This window comes from Venustampulla echinocandica, assembly GCF_003357145.1.
Source record: "Venustampulla echinocandica strain BP 5553 chromosome Unknown scaffold_1, whole genome shotgun sequence".
In the NCBI taxonomy this organism is placed as follows: domain Eukaryota; kingdom Fungi; phylum Ascomycota; class Leotiomycetes; order Helotiales; family Pleuroascaceae; genus Venustampulla; species Venustampulla echinocandica.
In genome coordinates, this window is record NW_022474206.1 from 1,833,236 (window position 1) to 1,853,384 (window position 20,149).

Genomic DNA, 20,149 nt, shown 5'->3' on the forward strand with positions numbered 1-20,149 from the left:
AGGAACATATATATGAGGCTGGGAGATTGAAAGTTTCCCCCAGCTTGAAAGTTTTCCTTGACATTGACCTTCCCACTCCCTAGGCAGGTACTTAACAGAACTTGCCATCTGGATAGTTAAGACGGCATTGAGCATCAAAAGCCGCGTCCACAGAGAGCGTCCACAAGATTCATTTGCAATTGAGCGCAAAACATGGCTGGCTGGGACGTTCGGTGACGATAGTGGCGTGTGTGAGTTGGCAAGCGGTGAGGCAATTGGGAATTTTTCTGTTCAGCCTTCGCTAATTATGATGGCTGACGAGGAGGCAGATCACGTGTTTAACCCCAGTGCCTTATCGTCTAGCCATTTTCTTGTTCTGATTGTTGGTATAGCAACCTTGTGTGTTAGAGATGAGAGCCATGTCTCTCTAAGTTGCTCTATTACCAAGGACAGGACCGTGCACGGTCAGATTTAAGGCCTTAAGTGCTGCTCTGGAAAGATTTGTTTCTTCAGCCATCCTAGTAGAGAGCAGGCAATAAGTAGGGAATGCTCTCCTAATAATAATACGATCAGCCGATCGATTGAAGGGATTTCCACTCCGGTTCTGGCCATGACAAAATGCGTCACCAAGCTCTCCCTCGAAAAAGAGGGCACTATGCTAGTTACTATTCCTTGGCATATTCAGGGCCTTGGAGAATGATGGATGTAATTGCTATTCATGAATCTGTAGAGGATAACATTTCATCATCCCTATCCCTCATATCATCCTGTCTAAAATATCTCCCTGCGCATTACTAGAGTGATCATCATTCTGCCTTCAACTCTCCACCATAATTCTCACTCCCCAATCCAGTCAGACCCCCAAGCCGGTTCAAACTCCCAAAATCCAATAATCCCAAGCCACTCAGCGCAGCAGACGGTCAAACAAACACCCTTACAGGTTGAGCGGAGACACAAGTCGGATTCTGGGGTGCCTTAATACCCACAGTCCAAACCAATGTCTGGTACGGGTATCCGTAATAGGTCTGGCAAATATACCATCTAAACTGCGGTGTCTCTTCATTGTTTGGCAGCGGCTGAGTATCATCCTGGTATCTCATGACAAACATCCGCCCAATTCTATCAAATCCGACGAGGGTAGATGTCGTCCCGGGGATGATTATGGGCATTGCGACGTTGGATGACGGGCTGTATGAGAATTGCATTGGGCAGGACACATTGAAATTCCCCCCAATAAGTTGGTAGGCAAGGATGCCCGTCTTGTCGTCTGGAGAGCTGGTATTGTATGTGAACTGTGTAGCTTCCCCAAATTTCCCACCAGCAAGACAGAGTCCTTCAATGGCAGCGCCTTCATGGCAGGCGGCGAGCGAGGCACCATTAAGGGTCGAGTTCTGAGAGAGTAGGATTATTGTGAAGGGCGCAGATTGGTTATAATCCGCGGTGACTTGGGATATGGCGAGAGCCAAGACGCTGGCAATGAGAGATGCGCGCATCGTGGAATTCGTATATGGATGGCTTCTTCTTCAATTAATACCAATAATGGGTAATATATTTGGCGGTTTGTTTGGTGAGCGTGCGAGAATGTGTGAGAATGCAGCGTGCCGAAGGATAAACTAATTATGAAGTTGAAATTGAACTGAGAAAAAAGAGAGAAAAGGAAAGAAGGCCAATTTCTTATAATATATGGCATCTCCCTACAATGCCAATTACGACTGCAGATGCCCGCGACTGTGGTTGTAGATGCGATGTGACGTGCCGTTGCTGCCACCCTGGATTTATCTCGTATTCGATCACTCGAGTAGCACCAGCACTTAGAGCGTCACAGGACCTTCGACTTACATACGGCCTATTAAAGTTACGCCAGCGTATACCTTGAAGGTCGCTGGCCGTATAATAGATTAAAGAGCGCTCAACGAGATTTGGTCACATCCGCAGATACGGAGCAAGCATTCGTTTTGATTTCTAGCTTCGTATCGTGGAGAGCCCGCACTACTCCCATAGTGTCAGTGATGAGCAAGTGCCACGTCGTTTTGCTCGCGGGGTTTGCGGGGTGGTTGTATGTACAAGTAAGGTACCGAGCAATTCCTCGCGACAGGAAGTAGATGTTAAAGCAACCCGACTCGATATGTGGTAAGAGAAGTAGTAAGTGGTGCAAATATTCATTAGAACACAAAACCAAGGATAGGGATCCAAATCCCATAAACCGTATATGCAAAAGTGGAATCGTATTCAAGAGTGCAAAGCCTCTAACCTATCCATCAACAGAAGCATCGACGGGGCTGACGGTAACAATCGAAATGGTAGCACACTCCGTCGTCATTCGATTTCTGCGGAGGCTTGATCAGGTGCACGTATTCCTGATGCTCCTTCCTCCTTAAGTCCAACGTATACCTCCTTGAGCCGTGGCTTCTCCTCTCCTTGTTTTATCACTGTGTTGTCGTTGGTTGAATTCCCTCTCTCCTCTCAAAATCGCGAGCGCCTTCGACTTCGCTTTCCGCCATATTAAACTCGACCTTCTCGATCTTGCTTCCGTCGACTTTCGTTCCAGCTGTGGCTTGTCAAGTTTTACATCTTCCCCTGTGGTCCCTTCTTGGAGCCAGCAAGCTTGGCTTTACTGAAAACCTTCGCAGCAGGAATCAAAATAAAGCTACTACTTAACAACTCTAGTGCTTGTAGGCTCGCCCTGATATCTCTCATTATCCGTCATATAATCTCAATGGATAAAAGACGAGTCGAGGCCATACACAACAATGGCTCCACTCGTGTCCATCCCCTTCTGAGGGCTATCAAGACAGCTGGACCCTTGAAAGCAGCCCGTTCGGCCTCGGACACGGTCCCTAGGGCTTGTTCGCGAGAGCGGAGTGACTTGATCGTAGCGTTATATTGCTCACAACCCATCTTCTCAACGAAAATACCACTAAGGTGGACCAAGTGGCCATGGCCAGTGAAGACGGGCTCGGGAGGGAGGGTGAAGAGACATAGTATATGTAGGAGAGCCTACAGTGTCATTGACTTGGGAAGATATATCCGCTTTTTAAAAACTCTAAATTTTAAATAGTTTAGAACGCACTAGCTTAAGTATCTTAATTCCGCTAATTGAATTTTGATACAATGTCTCAACATGTTTTAGATACTATCAAGCACCACTGAGTGCAATTGAGACCCCGCTAGAATATAACCAGTAGTGTCGCTTTTCTGATTATAATCTGAGAATGAGAGATTTCTATTGTGATATATATCTCTCCTTAGAAGGGGTTGGTCTTCAGGCATCGGTTTCCACATTGCTAATGAATAAGTCAAGGTGTCATATTGTATCCAAAAGTACCAATAGTTGCTCTGTTAAGACTACGCTGATCATCACTTAAGAATCAGGAGTATCCTTGCTACAACATCAGGCTAGATGCTCCCGAATATATTCCCCTAGGCTTTTCAATGCTTCACGAAGAACTTCGGTTTCGCAGACAAACCCCATGCGCACAGAGCCTTTGAGTTCTGGGCTGAAGCATTTCGAAGCAGGGACAAACATAACCTTCGCCTTCTCGATGACATCTATGCAAAACTGCATGTCATCTACTGGCACCCCTTTTTTCACAAATTTGACTAGGGCCGTGGTCCCACCCGTTGGTTTAACCCACGAGCAAATATGATTGTGCTCGTTTATGAAAGTTTCGAGAAGAGTCATGTTGGTCTTTGCCAGCTTGATATTGCGTCCAAGTAGGGCATGCATCACAGATGGCGAAAGAGCATATGTTGCAACTTGATCATCTAACTGAGAAACAGCGATCGTGGTGTAATCCCTAGCTGCGGCAATAGCTTCGATGATGGACCGGTCTCGAGACGCAATCCAACCAATCCGGATGCCTGCTAACGAGTAGGCCTTTGACATTGACCCAGTACTGATGGTCTTGGAGTAGCCCAGAGAGAGTAACGAAGGCGGGAATTCTGGGTCGGCAGGAGAAGTTCCATGGAATAGTGGCCTATACACCTCATCCGAAAGTATAATAAGATCCCGCTCTCGTGCAAAATTAACCAACGCCTGCAAAACTGACTTGGGGGTTGTGGCCCCAGTCGGGTTGTTGGGATTATTGACGATGATTAGTTTCGTATTCTCCTTGACCAATGACTTCAAGTCCTCCACGTCTGGAATATAATTTTTCTCCTTCTGCAGCTTCCATAAGCTCACTTCGGCACCCAAGCTTTCAGGCACGGAGTATAACTGCTGGTACGTGGGGTACATGCAAACAATGTGGTCTCCAGGGCCTATGAGGGTATACAGAAGGAGAAAGTTGGCGGCAATCGCTCCTGGGGTTATAAGGACATTATCACCGGGAAGAGGAGCCGCAGCTCTAGTAGAGTATAGAGAAGCCAAGCGTTCCCGCAGAGCACTCGATCCCCGGATAGCTCCATATGTAAGTTTCGTGGCCGTATTTAAAGGATGCGGGGTATTTGGATCTTCGCAGAGTGCCACGAGCTCATCGATAGAGATAGATGCGGCGCATGTTTCGGCAAGGTTTCTGATTCCGGGCGAGTTCTCATACTTATCCATCCACTAAGACACGTATTAGCATATTTGCACCAGAGGATGGAGGCTAGCTTCGTGTCGGCCACCACATACCTGCTCGACGTCGAACGGCTCAAGCTTCACCATGATGGCGGGGTATCGGTTGGCTTGCGATAACAGTGACAACGATGGTGGTGGGTGCCTCGAGTAGGTCTCGCAAGAACTTAACTATTGCCCACGTTGAATTCTCGTTCTGATTTGGGTTGCTGGCACGAAGTATTATATCGCTGAGATCGCGTTGCGGTGATGGTGAAACGGACACTCGTTTTTGGGGAACCTGTTGCTTCGTATTGTTTGTAGATCCGGAGTAGTGAGCTCTCCCTAGTATCGTAGCCAGCTTACAGAGTAATTGTACATGTACCGATGAATATAGCGCGCAGACAGAGAGTGGGGGTATTGAGACGGACAATACTCGTACGAATACTGTATCTTGTATCTTGTATGAACCTCGGCTCTCCAAGGCCTAGAGAATAGTTGAGCGATGTCAATATTGACAAGCCCGTAGGCAACGCGAAGGGGTGCGGACAGAATAGATAGAGCTGGATATCGATATCGACCAGGCAATGTATATAAGGGAATTATAAGGCCAAGATCAGCGGCTTTTGGGAGCTGTGCACTGCACTGCACTGTAGTAGCTGGCTCAGCTCCTGAGGCACAAGAGACACAGCCTCCAAACCACTCGCACCGTGCGAAGGACTCCGCAACCTGTCTCATCCTACAGCCTTCAGCCTACACAATATACTACTGAGCTGCCCAACGTAGACGCCAAACACCGACACACTCCCTCCACGTTCATTTCGCTCCCTGTTCCTATTCTGCAGCTTGATGCCGCAACTGTTTCCGCGCCGGGCCCGTGTGTTTACATATCATATCGCTATAAGACGGTGCTTCTGATGAAGGCGCTCTACGAAGTAGAAGCTTCCCCACTCTCCACTCTACAGTAGCTTATCGCGGCTCGAGACACCGCTCATATCTATACTGTGCTGGAGTACAGTATTACTCGTATACTTGATCCGCCGATCAGAAGCTCCAGGCAGCCCCGACAACAGGATGCGCCCGCTCCCAAGTCCAGCTGTCCTTGCGACGCTGGCACTATCATGGATGGGCTATGCATACGCATTCAAGAACCAGAACCAAAGTTACTCCTCCGCGGATATGATGCAGACACAGCTGGCGTTAATGGATGATCGACCCGACAACTGCCCGCCATGGTACGATGCGATACGCTCCCAACATCCTGCTCCGGCAGTAACTGGAAGATGTACTGACTTGAAGCAGCTTCAATTGTCTACTACCTGCCTTCGACTGCGGCCAATACTCGGATTGTAACCAATTCAATGGCAAATGTGCTTGTCCTCCTGGGTACGGGGGCGACGACTGCTTGGCTCCAGGTACGACACTCGGCCATGACCTCTGAATGATAGGGGGGACAAACATACTGACCTATGTAACTTAGTCTGCGGTTCTTTAGCACATGGCAAGGACCGGCCGATGCGACAAGGCGATTACTGCGAGTGCGACGACGGATGGACTGGCATAAACTGCAATGTGTGCACCAATAACCAGGCATGTAATGCTCTGATGCCAGAGGGCGAGGGCGGGGTCTGTTACCAGAATGGCGAGGTGGTGAAGGAGAATTACCAAATGTGTGATGTCACGAATGTGAAGATCGTCGAGATCTTGGAAGGGAGAAGACCCCAAGTGACTTTCGATTGTAACTCAGAGCGTGAGACCTGCGATTTTCAGTGTAAGTTCCGCGCAAGAACGATGCGGAGATATCCAATACTGACCCGACATAGTCTGGGTTGAGCATAAAGAATCCTTCTATTGCACACTCGACACCTGCACCTCCAGCGCCGACAATGACTACTATCAAAATAGTACCAACTATAAGTGTGAAAATATCCGATGCAAATGTATCCCTGGTCGGATGCTCTGTGGCGAGAATGGTTCCGTTGATATATCGGAATTCCTAGATGAGTCGATTAGAGGGCCGGCCACATTCAGTTGCAAGCAGCAAAACGATGCGAAAAACGATTGTCGATTCAAGGAACCCGAAATGGATGTGTTGATCCAGCAGATGTTCGGGGACCAAAGTATCTTTATTGACTGCAAATCTGGCGAATGTCTGTACGAAACCGAGGTACCTGGATTCGAACGGCCGGTAAAACGGATCAACACTCCTTTGATAGCTGGGGTCATTGCTGCTAGCTCCCTGTTTGTGGTTGCCGTCATATTGCTTGTCTGGTTTCTTTCGAGGAGGCAGTTCAGATATGGTCCGATCCATCTGGATGACTCTGACGATGAAAGTGCTAAGCTCATGTCGGATCATAGGCCCGCTTCCCTTTACTTCGAGAACGTTTGCTACGATCTGAATGGAAAAAAGATAATAACCGGTATTCAAGGAGTCGCTCATCCAGGGGAGATCATGGCCATCATGGGAGCTTCCGGGGCTGGCAAGACAACTTTCCTGGACATCCTGGCTAGGAAGAACAAAAGAGGCACCGTAGAAGGGGATTTCTACGTCAACGGCGAGAAGGTCAACGACAATGACTACAAGAACGTTGTTGGATTTGTTGATCAAGAGGATACGATGCTACCAACATTAACCGTGCATGAAACCATTATGACGAGCGCCCTCCTCAGACTTCCCCGTGATATGGGAAGAGCAGCAAAGGAGCAGAGGGTCTTCGAGGTTGAGAAGCAGCTTGGAATATCTGCTATCAAAGACTCTCTGATCGGATCTGAAGAAGGCAAGGGACGCGGTATATCTGGTGGGGAGAAACGAAGAGTTGGCATCGCCTGCGAGCTCGTCACCAGCCCAAGCATTTTATTCCTGGACGAACCAACAAGTGGGCTTGATGCTTACAATGCGTTTAATGTAATTGAGTGTCTTGTTACCCTCGCGAGGACATACAAGCGCACCGTCATATTTACGATTCATCAACCACGGTCTAATATTGTTGCTCTATTCGACCGATTGCTTCTTCTAGCCAAGGGCAGAACTGTTTATTCCGGCGAATTTTCTCAGTGTCAGGATTACTTCGATCGCATTGGATATTCCTGTCCCCCAGGTTTCAATATTGCAGACTATCTGGTGGATCTGACGATGCATGTCGGCGCTCCTCGTACGCCAGCAGACGAGGGAATACCAGGTTTGGCGGTCAGCATCAGTGATAGTGTTGGGCCAAGCAGCACCAGAGCTGTCAAATCAATAGCCAGCATATCTGGAGGGAGTATTGAAGATGGATTGGCCAGTAGCCCAGGGGATTCGCTGCAGAGACCTAAAGGAAAGCGCAGAGACTCGGTTAGAGCAAAGCAGGAGAGGGAGCTCTACACCCGCAAGAGAACCGGGCTCGAAACCCCAACTTCACAACCTGACGAGCAACCCCTCGATCCCAATGTGGCAAGTTCACAGCACTGGGTTGGGCTTCAGAAACAGCGTCGCTACGTTCCACAACAGGGTCTGGATGATCCTGATAATCTGCTTCCTGAAGCCGGCAGCGGCAATGACCTCGACATCCTTGTAGCAGCATATGCACACTCCGAAATTGCGGGAAACATTCACGCTGAGGTTCATTCTGCCATAGCAAATGCCAATACTGCAAATGGGAGTTCAAATGGCAATGCCCAAGGTGACAGCAATAATCACATTAGCGCGATGGGCAGGGGTTATGCAAGAATCGGATACCTTGGACAGTTTGTAATCCTGTCACAACGGACTTGGAGGAACCTTTACCGCAACCCAATGTTAATGCTCACTCATTACGCCATTGCGATCCTACTTGCGGTTCTCTCTGGATACTTATTCTACGGCTTGACTGACGACATTCCTGGATTCCAGAATCGACTTGGGCTCTTCTTCTTCGTCCTTGCGCTTTTCGGCTTCAGCACACTATCCAGCTTAACTGTCTTCGCTACCGAACGGCTCCTCTTTGTTCGGGAGAGAGCAAATGGTTATTATTCGCCTATCACTTACTTCGTTGCTAAGGTGATCTTCGATATCGTGCCTCTCCGCATCATCCCACCAATTATCATGGGGTCAATTCTATACCCGATGACTGGGTTAGTTGCGGACGCGCCTCATTTCTTCAAATTTATCTTGATCCTTGTACTCTTCAACCTCGCAGCCGCTGGTATATGCCTCTTTATCGGGATCGTTTGCAAGGATAGTGGTGTTGCAAATCTGATTGGTAGTCTTGTGATGTTGTTTAGCTTGCTTTTCGCAGGCCTCCTGCTCAATCATGACGCCATTCCCAAGTCTGCTCTATGGCTGCAGGCGATCTCAATCTTCCACTACGGCTTCGAATCTCTCATCGTCAATGAGGTCACGTACCTGACACTCGTGGATAAAAAGTACGGTTTGGACATCACTGTTCCAGGAGCGACGATTTTGAGCTCGTTCGGATTTGACACCCAGGCTCTATGGCCCGATGTTATCAGCCTTGCAGTATTTGCAGGCGGCTTCATTATTTTAGCGTATATCGCTATGCATGTCTTGCTAGTAGAGAGACGATAGAACGTGGGATATATATATACCTATAATAAATAGTTAAGGCATCAGGGTTCATTTTTGTTTACTACTCATCACATATGGAGATATCACGGCGTTTGGTATACATTATGTTCTAGCATTTTCATGTCAATCAATGCCCGCAAATATACAGAGTGCAAACCTGCATGAATCTCATCATTTGATTTCTGTGCTGTGATATAAGTCGGCCGATGGTCTCTCAACCTATGGATCACTTTAGCGTCGTAGGATCATTGTGATATGTCGCAGGGGAGACCCTATCCCAATTAGTAAGATATGTTATTATCTAGTATCCCCACTTCACTTATCAGCACGTGACCACGCGTTTTAGCGTCTACCCCGACAGACCACAGCTTGACACCTCTTCGAGGTAATCTGTCGAACACTACCTCCGAGGACTATATCCTTTCGTCGCGCAGTCTAACTCCACGGAGAACTTGCGCTAATCACAAGTTTAACTCTCGATGAAAGTCCACAATTATGTGGGTCCTCGAGAACGAGGGCGATGTCTTGCAAGGTGACCTTCTACTTGTCCTCCTCCATCCGGTGGTGTCCCTAACACATTGACAGGCAAGAAATTATGGCTTAGACCTGGGAAGAAATATATGTTTGGGAGAACTCTATCAGAGCGTTAGCATGCACCGTATTGGCAATAGATTATGATTGCCTGCTGACAAGAGAAACAGAGGGGCAGTTTATTATCTCCGAGAAGACGATTTCAAGGCAGCATCTGACCGTCGAAGTCGAAGCCGAAGCGCCAAATGACTGCGTATATAGTCAGCGTTCCGTTTGGAAACGTACACAGCTAATGGTTTACTTAAGGGAAACGCGTCATCTCGGTCCCGAGTAATATTGACCGACCTCAAAACGAAAATAGGCACATTAGTGAATGGGGAGCAGATTAGGGGGAAAGTGTTTCCGCTTGAGCGCAAGGATAATGTGGTTAGCCTTGGACGTTATAAGCACCACTTTCAGTATTGATACCCAACATTAAGTGGGATCTTCATATGCTAATGCTATGCAGCTTCACTTGGATTCCTGTTTGCTTTACGTTTTCCTTCACATCTAAAGAAAGTCGAGCGGATCCCTATACCCCGCTACACAACCTTCTTGGGCCTCTCGATATCAAGGTTCTCAAAGACTACGATCGTGGCCTAGCAACCCACCTTGTTGCAAAGAAACGAAACACATCCAAGGGACTGCAGGCATTGATTGATGGGAAATATATTGTGCACAGTGATTCCTACATCAAAGCCGTTGTTGCAGCTGCTACTGCTAGCGATAGTGGTCCTGCACCTTTAGAAGAGGATTTCGCAAACTTTCCTGATCCACTGCAATACCTTCCTCCGAAGGGGGACGAACCAACTAGTCGCGATTATACTGCGTACGCGCCAGACCCAAGCCGGCAAGATATGTTTGAGGGTTACACATTTATATTTTACGATAGTCGACAATTTGACACCCTGTTAGCTCCAATAACCGCAGGCCGTGGCAAGGCACTCCTTCGTGATGTTATACCGAACCAGACGACTGTGGATGATTTTGTTAGATACGTCAAGAGCGTTGCTGGTGAGAAAGGCCTTGGGGAATTCGAAGATGGGAGCGAAGGGAAAGGAGTCGTCATCGTCAGATTCAATCCCGCGAAGGGTGCCGGGACTGACTGGTTCGCGCAGTTTGGTAGGGGGGTCGCGCTCCGTCTGGATCACCGCCTGGTTGAGCAAAACGAATTTCTTGATGCTATACTTGGTATCGATCCAAGTGCGTTACGGAAACCTCTTGAGATCGACTCAACTGCGCCTTCATCTACGGCTGGTATGGTTGGGCCAATTAATTCATGATCTCTTTAACTAATAGGCGACTTTTAGTTCCCATTGAAAACTCTCAGGCTCTGAAAACTACACAGTCTCCCCCACCACCACCCCAAATACAGGCTGCACCTCAAGAACCGGCTAGACGAGGTAGGTCTCGGCGCACGGCAGGCCCACGATTCAAGGGCTTTGATGACGATGATTTTGACGCCCTGCCAAATCTCCATTCGATTCCAGAGGCAAAGCCTATGGCTTTGGATCCAGCCCCAGCTGCGGAGTCTCAATCACAAGGATTGTTTGTATCACAAGACATGGATGTTGATATTGAGCGGAATGCTTCACCGTCGCCTCCTAGGCAAACCCGACGTAGTCGCAGAGGACGAGCTACTCCAATCGAAGACGACGAGATGTTGGACTCGATGGCACCGGCAGCAGCACGTTTCAAGAAATTACAGCAAGCTGCAGATGCCGCCAGAAAGGCACGCGGAGAGCTGAGCCCTTCGCCTCCTCCACCGACTCCAGCGGAGAAACAGAGACAACCCAGCCCCCTACCTAAGAAGAAACCCCAGAAACAAATCGATGTTCAAGAAGCCATTCGGGAGCGAATGGAGCAAGCCTCCGCGGCCGCGGAAGCGGACCGAGAAGCAATGCAAGAAGCGCTCGCTGACATGGATATAGCTTCCCTACGGAACCTGGTACAAGTGGAAGAAATGGACGTGACGCGGGTTAACCCGCGGCCTCGGGCAGCAGCGCAAGCAGACGAGAGCGAACGCTGGGACGACCGATGGAACGGGCGGAGGAACTTCAAGAAGTTCCGCCGCAAAGGCGGGCCCGCACCGAATGCAAGGGATCTCCGTAGGGTCATTGTACCCTTGGAGGAAGTGAAGAAGAAAGATTTTGGGATTGGCGATGACTATTGGCTCGATGGTGAGGATAGAGACAGTAGGGAGGGGGGGAGTCAACGTGGTAGTGATAGGAGGAAAGGAAAGGAAAGACAAGACGATGTCAGTCAACAGAAGAAAACACAGGCTCCGCCGTCTCGAAGACGTCGTTTAGCTATAGAGAGCGAACCGGAGGAGGAAAGTGCCATGCCTGCGGCACCAGAGCAAGACGGCGCTACAGTGATATCCTCGGGGTCTGACGTTGAAATTATCAATGAACCACCCCAAAAGACAAATAGGGCATCTCGCTCGCAAACGCAGACATTAGGAGGCAAGACAAGCGAGTCTGGGAGTTTGCCATCGCAGAGTAGGAACAAGAGACCTGCTGCAACCACCTTGACAAACCCGGCGCCGCCCAAGAAGGTGAAGCAGACGCCATTATCTATCGGCGGCAGTAAAAGACGAAGGGACGCGAGTGATGATGATAGCGACGATGAGTTGAAGTTTAGGTTTAGGAAAAGGGGTTAATATTGCCATTTGGATTTGGATCTCGTCACAAGGCGAGGAAACGCCAGCTGGTAACGAATGAAGACGAGTGAATTGGGGTATCATAGGCATCTATTGCTGGCGGCTTTCATCTTGCCGCGTTTCTATCTCTAAGACTAACTTGGGTATTTATACAGCTCTACCATATTGCCCTATATCCTTTCAGCACGGCGGAAACCGGTTTCCATGGTGCTTTCGATGCCCCCTCTAGATCATGCCCAAAACGCCTTCAATGCAAGGTATGCATATATCATACAGGAATTCTAGTCCTCCGTCGACTGTTATATTTGAAGCCCGTCGTGTCCGACCTCCTAGTGCTCAACCCCTCCCAAACGAGTCTCGGAGACGGGCAATCCCTCAGTCCATATCTTCCAGACTACTACCCCGCTCCCCTTCCTCAACCGCCATCCCAATCAAACACCCCTCTAACATCCCCTCCCAGTTAACCCAGGGATGCACCTCCCCAAATAATTTACTCCCATCCCGGCCCGCAACTCTTATCAGCTCCGGCACACCTCCAGGGTGATATGGCAAGTAGGGCGTGATGTTATACACCCGCCCCCCTAACACTGTCCACGCATCCTTCCCCTTGCGACCGTTATGCTGCTTGAGTAACGAGGGCGGGACGCGGAGGTAACCTGTTGAGGGAGGGAGACCACGGAGATTAGCGGTGGGTGAGCTGGACAGCCTGGCCCAGTCGAGAGGCGAATGGCCCGGTGTTAGAAGGACCTTCTTGCGAGGTTTGGTCGGGATAGCGGTATGTGTGGGAGGAGGGGCGAGAGAGGAAGAAGCTGCCGCCGGTGTTCGGTTTGGGAGAGGAAGAGGCCCGCGTCTAGGTGGAGGCATCATTCCAGATGCTTGTGCGGGTTGTGTGAAAGCAAGAACGGGGTTCAATCGGGGAGGAACACGCGCTCCTGCTCCTGTTGAGGCTCTTTGGGCAGAGTTCGCTGCCGGAAATGAGGGCGGGGGAAGCGAGTCGGTATCATCCTCCAGTCCAAAGGTGAAGGAGGGAACTGTCGGTGTTGTTGGGGATTCTGTAGTTGTGGCTGCTCGAGGAGTTGTAGGTGGTGAATCGGGTTTGGGGTTGAGCTTCTGTTTCTTCAAAGGCGGTGGTGGGGGAGGGGGCATAGCCTTGCGGTCCAAGTCGGCCCTGAGCGCTTCTTTGGGTACCAAAGGCGCAGTGGCGGTCCCTGATACAGCTGTCGCGAATTCAATAGCGGTCTTGTCACGGCTTGTAGTTATCGTAGTTGGTGCATGGTTCGTTATTGCCGCCGGCGCATCGCTATGCTGCCTTTTGGTTTTGGATTGCTCGATGGAGGGCGAAGGCCGTCGTCGGAGCCATTGCCACTGTCGAAGCGGCCAAGTGGAGGGTGGATGTCTGTAGCAGAGGAAGGATACAGAGACGATCAAAATAGAGAGCCCCAGAAGGACCATCGCACAAAGCTTCTCGAGCGGGTGGTATGTGGTGTTGTGACGGTGATGTCGTGGTTTTGGTTCTACGACGTACAGAGAGGTCGGGCGTTGGCGGCGAACTGTCGGCGTTGAAATAAAAGCCTAAGTGGCGGGACCAGATAAGCCTAAGAATAGGTACCTTGTAGGCCTAGTCAAGCCTACAACAATAGTAAGCCTAGCTGCGGGACGTAGGTACAAGTAAGGGGCCGAACCCGCTCCGTGGAGTTCTATTAGACTGCTTATCTTATTATCGGTTGGCATGTTGACATACTTCCAAGTTCGTATACAGTATGTAGGTCCCTAGAGCCTGGCGCCCCTTTGAAATACTTCGTACTTGTACTACTAAAATACGGAGCATACCCCTATTATTATACGCTCGCTGATCTCCCTATATACCCGAAATAAAGTACATGATCCTTGAAGCAAAACAAACATCTCGGTGGTCGCCCCGAGTTACCGCATGAATCTCAATCAAAGCGTGCAGCTGCTGGGCTCCCCGCCAAAACAATACTCCGTCATACTATAGACCTTCTATAGACACAACGAGTATGGCCATTGGGCAATGGATGGGCAGATGGAGCCACGTCAACAAGGACCAGCGCGTTGGGAGCAGAAAAAGTACATTTGCAGTCATCATCGTGACTCTGTCGTGACCCGTCGTCTCCGTAGCTCATAACTTGCACCTCGTCCGTCGCAATTCTAAGCCGTCGTGTAATTATGTATCCTCCCATCCCGCCCGAGGGTTCTCAACAGTGAAACAGCGATAAAAATATACGATATACTGTAGTGGTGTTGGAGGCCGGAGTGCTGATTGGTAAGACGCCGCGCGATGCAATGAGGGCGGCCATCATCGCCGGGGCGCGCTCGAAAAACAACCATCTCTTGGATCTACAAGACAACAACAACAATAGGAACAAGAACAACTCCAACTCCAACCAAGACGTCAACGCCAACTCCAACTCGAGTCTCAATGCCACTCCCACCCCGACTCGCCCTCGTCTCCGGCCTCCCTCTACAAAGCCCCTCCGTCCACCACTGCTCTCGCGCGACCACAATGCCATGATGCGAGCGTCAACACAGAAGGGATCCGCACCGTTAACAGCAAAGAGCGGGAATGCCAATGCCAACACCAATATGCCCCCTTACGATCATAAACATAATGCTTCTCGCCCGCTCATGCCCACCCTCAGTGCCTCGGCCAAGGTATCCCACCGACCTGCAATAACTCCCCGCGTCGCTGGCTCTGCGCCGTCTCCGAATCCAAATACGCATACAACACCATTACCTTTATCACGAAGACAACCGCGTGCGGGTGCAGGTGCGGGTGGAGATAGTGGTACGCCGACTACACCAGCATCGAAGGAGGACCTCTCTACCCCCATTTCCGCATTCCTCAATAACAACATTACGCCGCGGTCAGGTTCTAGAAAGAGTCGAGTTGACAGCGTAAATACGACGCCCACGGGCACCCCCAATGGAACTTCCGCCCCACTATCAGTAAATGAATCACCGGGAGTCCTCCACGATACTCCATCCCATGGACCTGGATTGGGTATTTCTGGCATGGACAAAGACTTGCCAAAACGCCCAACTGTCTCTTTCAATACTGCGGCGTCTGAGGTGGGAGGATATCCCAGGAACTCCACGTCATCTACAACTGCAAGTTCGAAGTTCTTCTTTGCAAGTGATGCAAAAGCAGCACCACCACCAAGACCTGTTCTTCAGTCTAAAACATCGTCAAACTTCTTCTATGCGAACGGAGAATCCATTCCATCTCCGCCCCAGAGCTCCAGTGCGTCTGCAGTTGGGTCTAGTGTTGCAGAAGAGCGTGGTCAGCCCAAATTTTTCCATGCTAATGGTACTCCGGATCTTCAACTCTCCCCTTCGCCATATTTCGCCCCTCCTCGGCCCAGCTCTACAGTCTCATCGTCCTCACGGGTAACAACAGCCCGTGCACCAACCTCTAGTCCTGGTACATTGTCGCCGCCTCAGAGACCCCTCTCTCCGTCAAAACTCAGTCAACAAGCCTCTATTGCCTCTTTACGGAACACCCCGCCATTACCATCTCCGGTCCTCCCTCGACCGCAAACTGGTGGGCGAGGTCAGCCTCCAAATAGCTTGGTTGCAGCACGGAGATCTAGCATCGAGGTTACTCCTAGGGTGTCTAGTCATGGGCGGTCCGCAAGCACGGGTTCGACAGGATCATCGCTCAGGAAGGTCTCTGGTGCGAGCTCGGTGGAGGTTGGACCGCCATCGACTCCATTAAATCTAACTACGGCTGAACTTGTCTCTACGCCCGAAGAACCGCTCGAGGCAGAATCTGACGATGCTATTTCCTCGGTGCTCCCTCAAAGTCCCATCAAAAGCGGGCATTCGCTTGAGCAGCTAAATGAACTTGCCGCAAACGCAAGACGAGAACGAAAGGTTCTTGATCTCGAAATCACCAATTCCTCACTAGCAGCCATTAATCGAACTTTGGAGCGGGAGATGCGGAAACAGACTGCTGAACTACGTCGATATCGGAGATTAAGCAGATCAGGCCGGCTATCTATTGCTACCACAACCTCGCTACGTAGCTCAACCGGTACGCTCTCTAGTATAGGCGCCGATGGTGAGGGCATAATGCTTTCAGATATGAGCGAAGAGGAGGAGGATGAGTCAGAAATATCGGATGATGAGACCGACTCCATGGACGACGGGTCGCTCAGTCCGGCCGCCATGGCGGAAAGCGATCTAAGGCACCGGAGAAAAGATGAAAAGAGATTACAGCTGGACCTAAGCAAGCATCAGCAGTTGCTTATCGATAGTCAGAAGATGAATCAAGGCTTAAAGCGTTGTTTAGACTGGACGGAGGCGCTCATAAGTGAAGGGAGGAAAGCCCTAGAATATCATGTCAGGGTTAGTGATGTGGAACTTGGAGGGCGGGTTCTCGCGCCGGACGAAGTAGAGGAGCCAATGGATAATGAAGGATTGAGCGACATTGGCGCGGAGCTTTTAAGAGAAGCTAGGATGACTGTCCCAAATAAGATCGTGCCTTGGGGTGGTGACCGGCGGGACGATAGGGACAGTGGAATCGTGCTTGAGGGGGCGCAGAGAGAGGCAGTTGCGACCTCGACTGTGGCGCCTAAACCACCAGCACCGCCGCAATAGTGCAAACGGCACGACAGAATTGAAAATAAGGAAAAAAAGAACATGTACAATTAGCTCGACACCAACCGACAGACGACACTCACACCACTCACCAGAACGGCACTATTTCTTATGTCTACCCGTCTCGACGGTTTTGATTTTTCTGGGACCTGGTTTGGGGCGTTGACGGCATATATCATGGGACGGCGTTTTCTGGAGGGCCATAAATTGGGCTCATTGCGGCTTTGGAGTTTCATGATTACAGCTCTATAATGGCCTGGATCGATCTATCTGCCACCACCACCACTGCTATTCTATTTTCTTTTGTGCGTATAGTACTCTTTTCACGATACCCCTTTTGGTTAAAGTACATGGAAGTAGAAAAACAATCCCTTGCAGGGGTCAGAATATAAGGGTCGAGGCACTGGGAATAGGATGGCTAGGTAGGGAGCTCTTGGAGGGGATGTAGTTAGTGCAGCTAAAGCAAATAAATAAACCCTAAAACGAACTTTGAAAACTCGCCAGTGTTGATGTACGCTTGACTAGCATGCTTCCTCAAAAGTATAGTGTCTGGAAATAAAACGACAGTTTTCGGTTTCTCTTAGTACACCGATGTCAAGAATGGGAGCCAACTATCTACCTACCTTAGCACTTCTATCTTCACAGTAGCAGAATATGTCCGAATCGCGAGCAAGGAAAAGCAAAGTGCTTCGATACATCATTCCAGACCAAGGGTAGGTAAAAGAGGGTGTATATCATCGCCTACTATCTATTCTATGGGAATAACAAAAACCGATAAAGCATTCCTCCCAAAGCACCTTAGTCTAGACTTCCTGTGCCGGAGTCTTGAATTAAAGCCTAAAATCAGACACATATCACGCTGGCAGCTCATCTAAAGTCTCGTCTACGTCCAGAGCTAAATGGGGGAATAGGAGGAGTTTCATAATGGGTTTTCTTAAGACGGCCTCCTTTCGCCTTTGCTCCGCTAAAGGTCGATCCTCAAGTGAACATCGCCGTAGGTGAAGACAGGATGGCGGCTTAAGACTTGGGCACATTAGGCGCATCGGCCGCAGTCTCCTCGGCCGTAGCAGCATGGTGATGGTGATGCTTCCCATCATCAGATCCTTTCTTGCCCTTCTTCTTGCCATCTTTCTCCTTCTTCGCTGCAGCCTCGGCAACGAGTTGCTCGAAGGCCATGTAGTCGCCTTCCTCCTCTGGGTTGCGTTGCGCCTGTGATTTATATTAGTTACCAAAAAACGCTGGCTATGTGTAATATGGGACAAGAAACCTACCTTTGAATAAATCTCGCCAGAGATTACGAGCGCCTGGGCACGCTCCAGCCTCTTTGACATAGGTACCTTCTTGTCGTTCAGGATCTCATCGCACACATCTCGCAACACGCTCTGAATCTCGAACTTGCTTCCACGCCACGCGGCAGTTAATATCTTTCCTGTTACGCGACGCTCGTACTCGACTTTCTTTTCGTCAGTCCAGTCTTCTCCTCCCTTCTCCTCAGCCTTTGCCATTTCTTCCATCGTCATCTGCGCATCGATCGCACTAGAAATTGTGTTCCAGGTCTCTTTTGCCAGCGTTCCCTTGTCCTTCAGTCTCGAGAAGAAACCGCCGATACCGAGAAACTTTTGGGATTTCAACAAGGCTGTAGCCTTTTGCATATAAGTCTGTCCAATCGCGTGTAGAATATCAAGCCCAAATGATTCCATCTTCAGATTCTCGACCTCCAGCCGGGTCTTTTCTTGGAAGGCTTCCGTGACATCGCGGCCCTTATCAGTTTCGGTCCATATGCTGATTCGGTCGACCAACTTCTTTGCTAGGGTGTCCACTCTCTCCTTTCGTATACGAGCTCGCTCTCTCTCATATTCCGCAAGCTCCTCGCGCTGGGCTTTCGTCAACCCGCCCTTCTTTTTGTCCTTCTTCCGCAGTTCTTTCTCCTCTTCAGTCAACCCCGCAGCAGACATCTGTGCGTCTTCCTCCGTCTTGTCCATAATCGCCTGGCGCATAGGGATGCCCGTCCTTCTTGGAGTAGACGTTCCAGACCCAACCGGACTCGGAGTGGCGGCAGCGGTACCAGTAGGCTTCTCAAATGGCGTAGAAGCCGGTGGGATATAATCCCCTTTATAATCCCCTTCCGCCGCGTCCGCGACCGATGGGCCCGGCACAGCATGTGAACTTTCCCCAGTTGTAGTCGCTGCAGCCGCTTGTCTCGCCTGCTCCTCCGTTAGACTTTCTTGTTTCGCGGCCTCCTCTCCAGGGAACTCCTCTTCTGCCTGTTGTTCCTGCATCGTGATATCCATTGTTCGGGTAAGATCTTTCATGAGCGAGATCTCGCCGATAAGATCTACGAACGCTTCCCCTCCAAAGATGGTGCCGAAGAACTCCGCAGGATCAGCGAACCCTTCTTGCGGCAGGGCATGATCTTTTCCATATTTGTCGTATGCTTTCCGCAGGTCAGTGTTGCTGAGCACTTGGTAGGCTTCACCGACGGTTTGGAACCTCGCATGTGCGGTCTCGTCGCCAGGGTTTTTATCTGCGCGCAGAGATCCGTTAGCATAAGGGCATCGATGTAAATACGGATGGCTTAGTGTAATCCGGCTTACCGGGATGTGTGACGATTGCCATCTTGCGATATGCCTTCTTGATCTCCAATTCCGAGGCATCTGGCTTGACGCCTAGCGCATCGTAATAAACTGTATCGGCAACCATGATGCTCAACTCAGTATAGCCACAAAGTCGGAAGACTAATCTTGTGCTGGGGCCGATATGGCCTTAAGTTCCAATTCCTTTGCTGCGCCGAGGGGGAAAATCAGATGGCACAGGAAGAGGTAGCACGAACAAAGGCTACGGCCAGGCCAGAGAGTGGAAGATAAAATGGAGTAGCGCCTGTAGCTGTATTTGTATAGAGGGGCAGATGCTTTGATGTGCCGGTGCCGGTGAAACCTGCGCGTAACCTGCGGTGTCTGGATACGTTTGATTTTGCAGTTTGGCACTTCGAAGTAAGACTGGCAGGTTGGAGGCTCTGGGAGGTTGCCGTAGATCAAAAGATCTGCGGGATGACGAAGCGGGATGTCAGGCGAAGCTAAATTTATCGAGTTCTTGAGTCTGTAGCACAGTGCCGCACGAGGCCGAACAGCACATGCACCAAAATGCAATTTTATTTTATCTACAAAGTAATCATTTTGCGCCTGCGCTTCGGCTGGTAATTGCTAATATAGTCTACAATAGCGATTTTTTATGGACAATT

The 20,149-nt window shown here is 49.9% G+C and overlaps 7 protein-coding genes across 7 annotated transcripts; 3 read left to right on the forward strand and 4 right to left on the reverse strand.

Annotated features, from left to right (window-relative positions):
* Positions 1 to 899: 899 nt before the first annotated feature.
* BP5553_03145 (uncharacterized protein) lies at positions 900 to 1,472 on the reverse strand (the record flags this gene model as incomplete). The annotated part of the gene is made up of 1 exon (XM_032011768.1): positions 900 to 1,472. The coding sequence occupies one exon, from the start codon at positions 1,470 to 1,472 to the stop codon at positions 900 to 902; it is 573 nt and encodes a 190-aa protein (XP_031871461.1).
* A 1,898-nt stretch (positions 1,473 to 3,370) lies between these two features.
* Positions 3,371 to 4,627, reverse strand: BP5553_03146 (putative aspartate aminotransferase; the record flags this gene model as incomplete). Its single annotated transcript, XM_032011769.1, has 2 exons — positions 3,371 to 4,528; positions 4,595 to 4,627. 2 exons carry the CDS (start codon positions 4,625 to 4,627, stop codon positions 3,371 to 3,373), a joined length of 1,191 nt encoding a protein of 396 aa, XP_031871462.1.
* Positions 4,628 to 5,590: 963 nt separating this feature from the next.
* BP5553_03147 (uncharacterized protein) lies at positions 5,591 to 9,059 on the forward strand (the record flags this gene model as incomplete). The annotated part of the gene is made up of 4 exons (XM_032011770.1): positions 5,591 to 5,751; positions 5,819 to 5,931; positions 5,997 to 6,287; positions 6,340 to 9,059. The coding sequence occupies 4 exons, from the start codon at positions 5,591 to 5,593 to the stop codon at positions 9,057 to 9,059; spliced, it is 3,285 nt and encodes a 1,094-aa protein (XP_031871463.1).
* A 495-nt stretch (positions 9,060 to 9,554) lies between these two features.
* BP5553_03148 (uncharacterized protein) lies at positions 9,555 to 12,291 on the forward strand (the record flags this gene model as incomplete). The annotated part of the gene is made up of 6 exons (XM_032011771.1): positions 9,555 to 9,591; positions 9,645 to 9,704; positions 9,761 to 9,843; positions 9,897 to 10,048; positions 10,099 to 10,886; positions 10,940 to 12,291. The coding sequence occupies 6 exons, from the start codon at positions 9,555 to 9,557 to the stop codon at positions 12,289 to 12,291; spliced, it is 2,472 nt and encodes an 823-aa protein (XP_031871464.1).
* Positions 12,292 to 12,666: 375 nt separating this feature from the next.
* Positions 12,667 to 13,743, reverse strand: BP5553_03149 (uncharacterized protein; the record flags this gene model as incomplete). The annotated part of the gene is made up of 1 exon (XM_032011772.1): positions 12,667 to 13,743. One exon carries the CDS (start codon positions 13,741 to 13,743, stop codon positions 12,667 to 12,669), a length of 1,077 nt encoding a protein of 358 aa, XP_031871465.1.
* An 852-nt stretch (positions 13,744 to 14,595) lies between these two features.
* BP5553_03150 (Uncharacterized protein) lies at positions 14,596 to 16,911 on the forward strand (the record flags this gene model as incomplete). The annotated part of the gene is made up of 1 exon (XM_032011773.1): positions 14,596 to 16,911. One exon carries the CDS (start codon positions 14,596 to 14,598, stop codon positions 16,909 to 16,911), a length of 2,316 nt encoding a protein of 771 aa, XP_031871466.1.
* A 1,017-nt stretch (positions 16,912 to 17,928) lies between these two features.
* Positions 17,929 to 19,611, reverse strand: BP5553_03151 (putative Uncharacterized J-containing protein C3E7.11c; the record flags this gene model as incomplete). The annotated part of the gene is made up of 3 exons (XM_032011774.1): positions 17,929 to 18,120; positions 18,183 to 19,435; positions 19,506 to 19,611. 3 exons carry the CDS (start codon positions 19,609 to 19,611, stop codon positions 17,929 to 17,931), a joined length of 1,551 nt encoding a protein of 516 aa, XP_031871467.1.
* Positions 19,612 to 20,149: the final 538 nt, after the last annotated feature.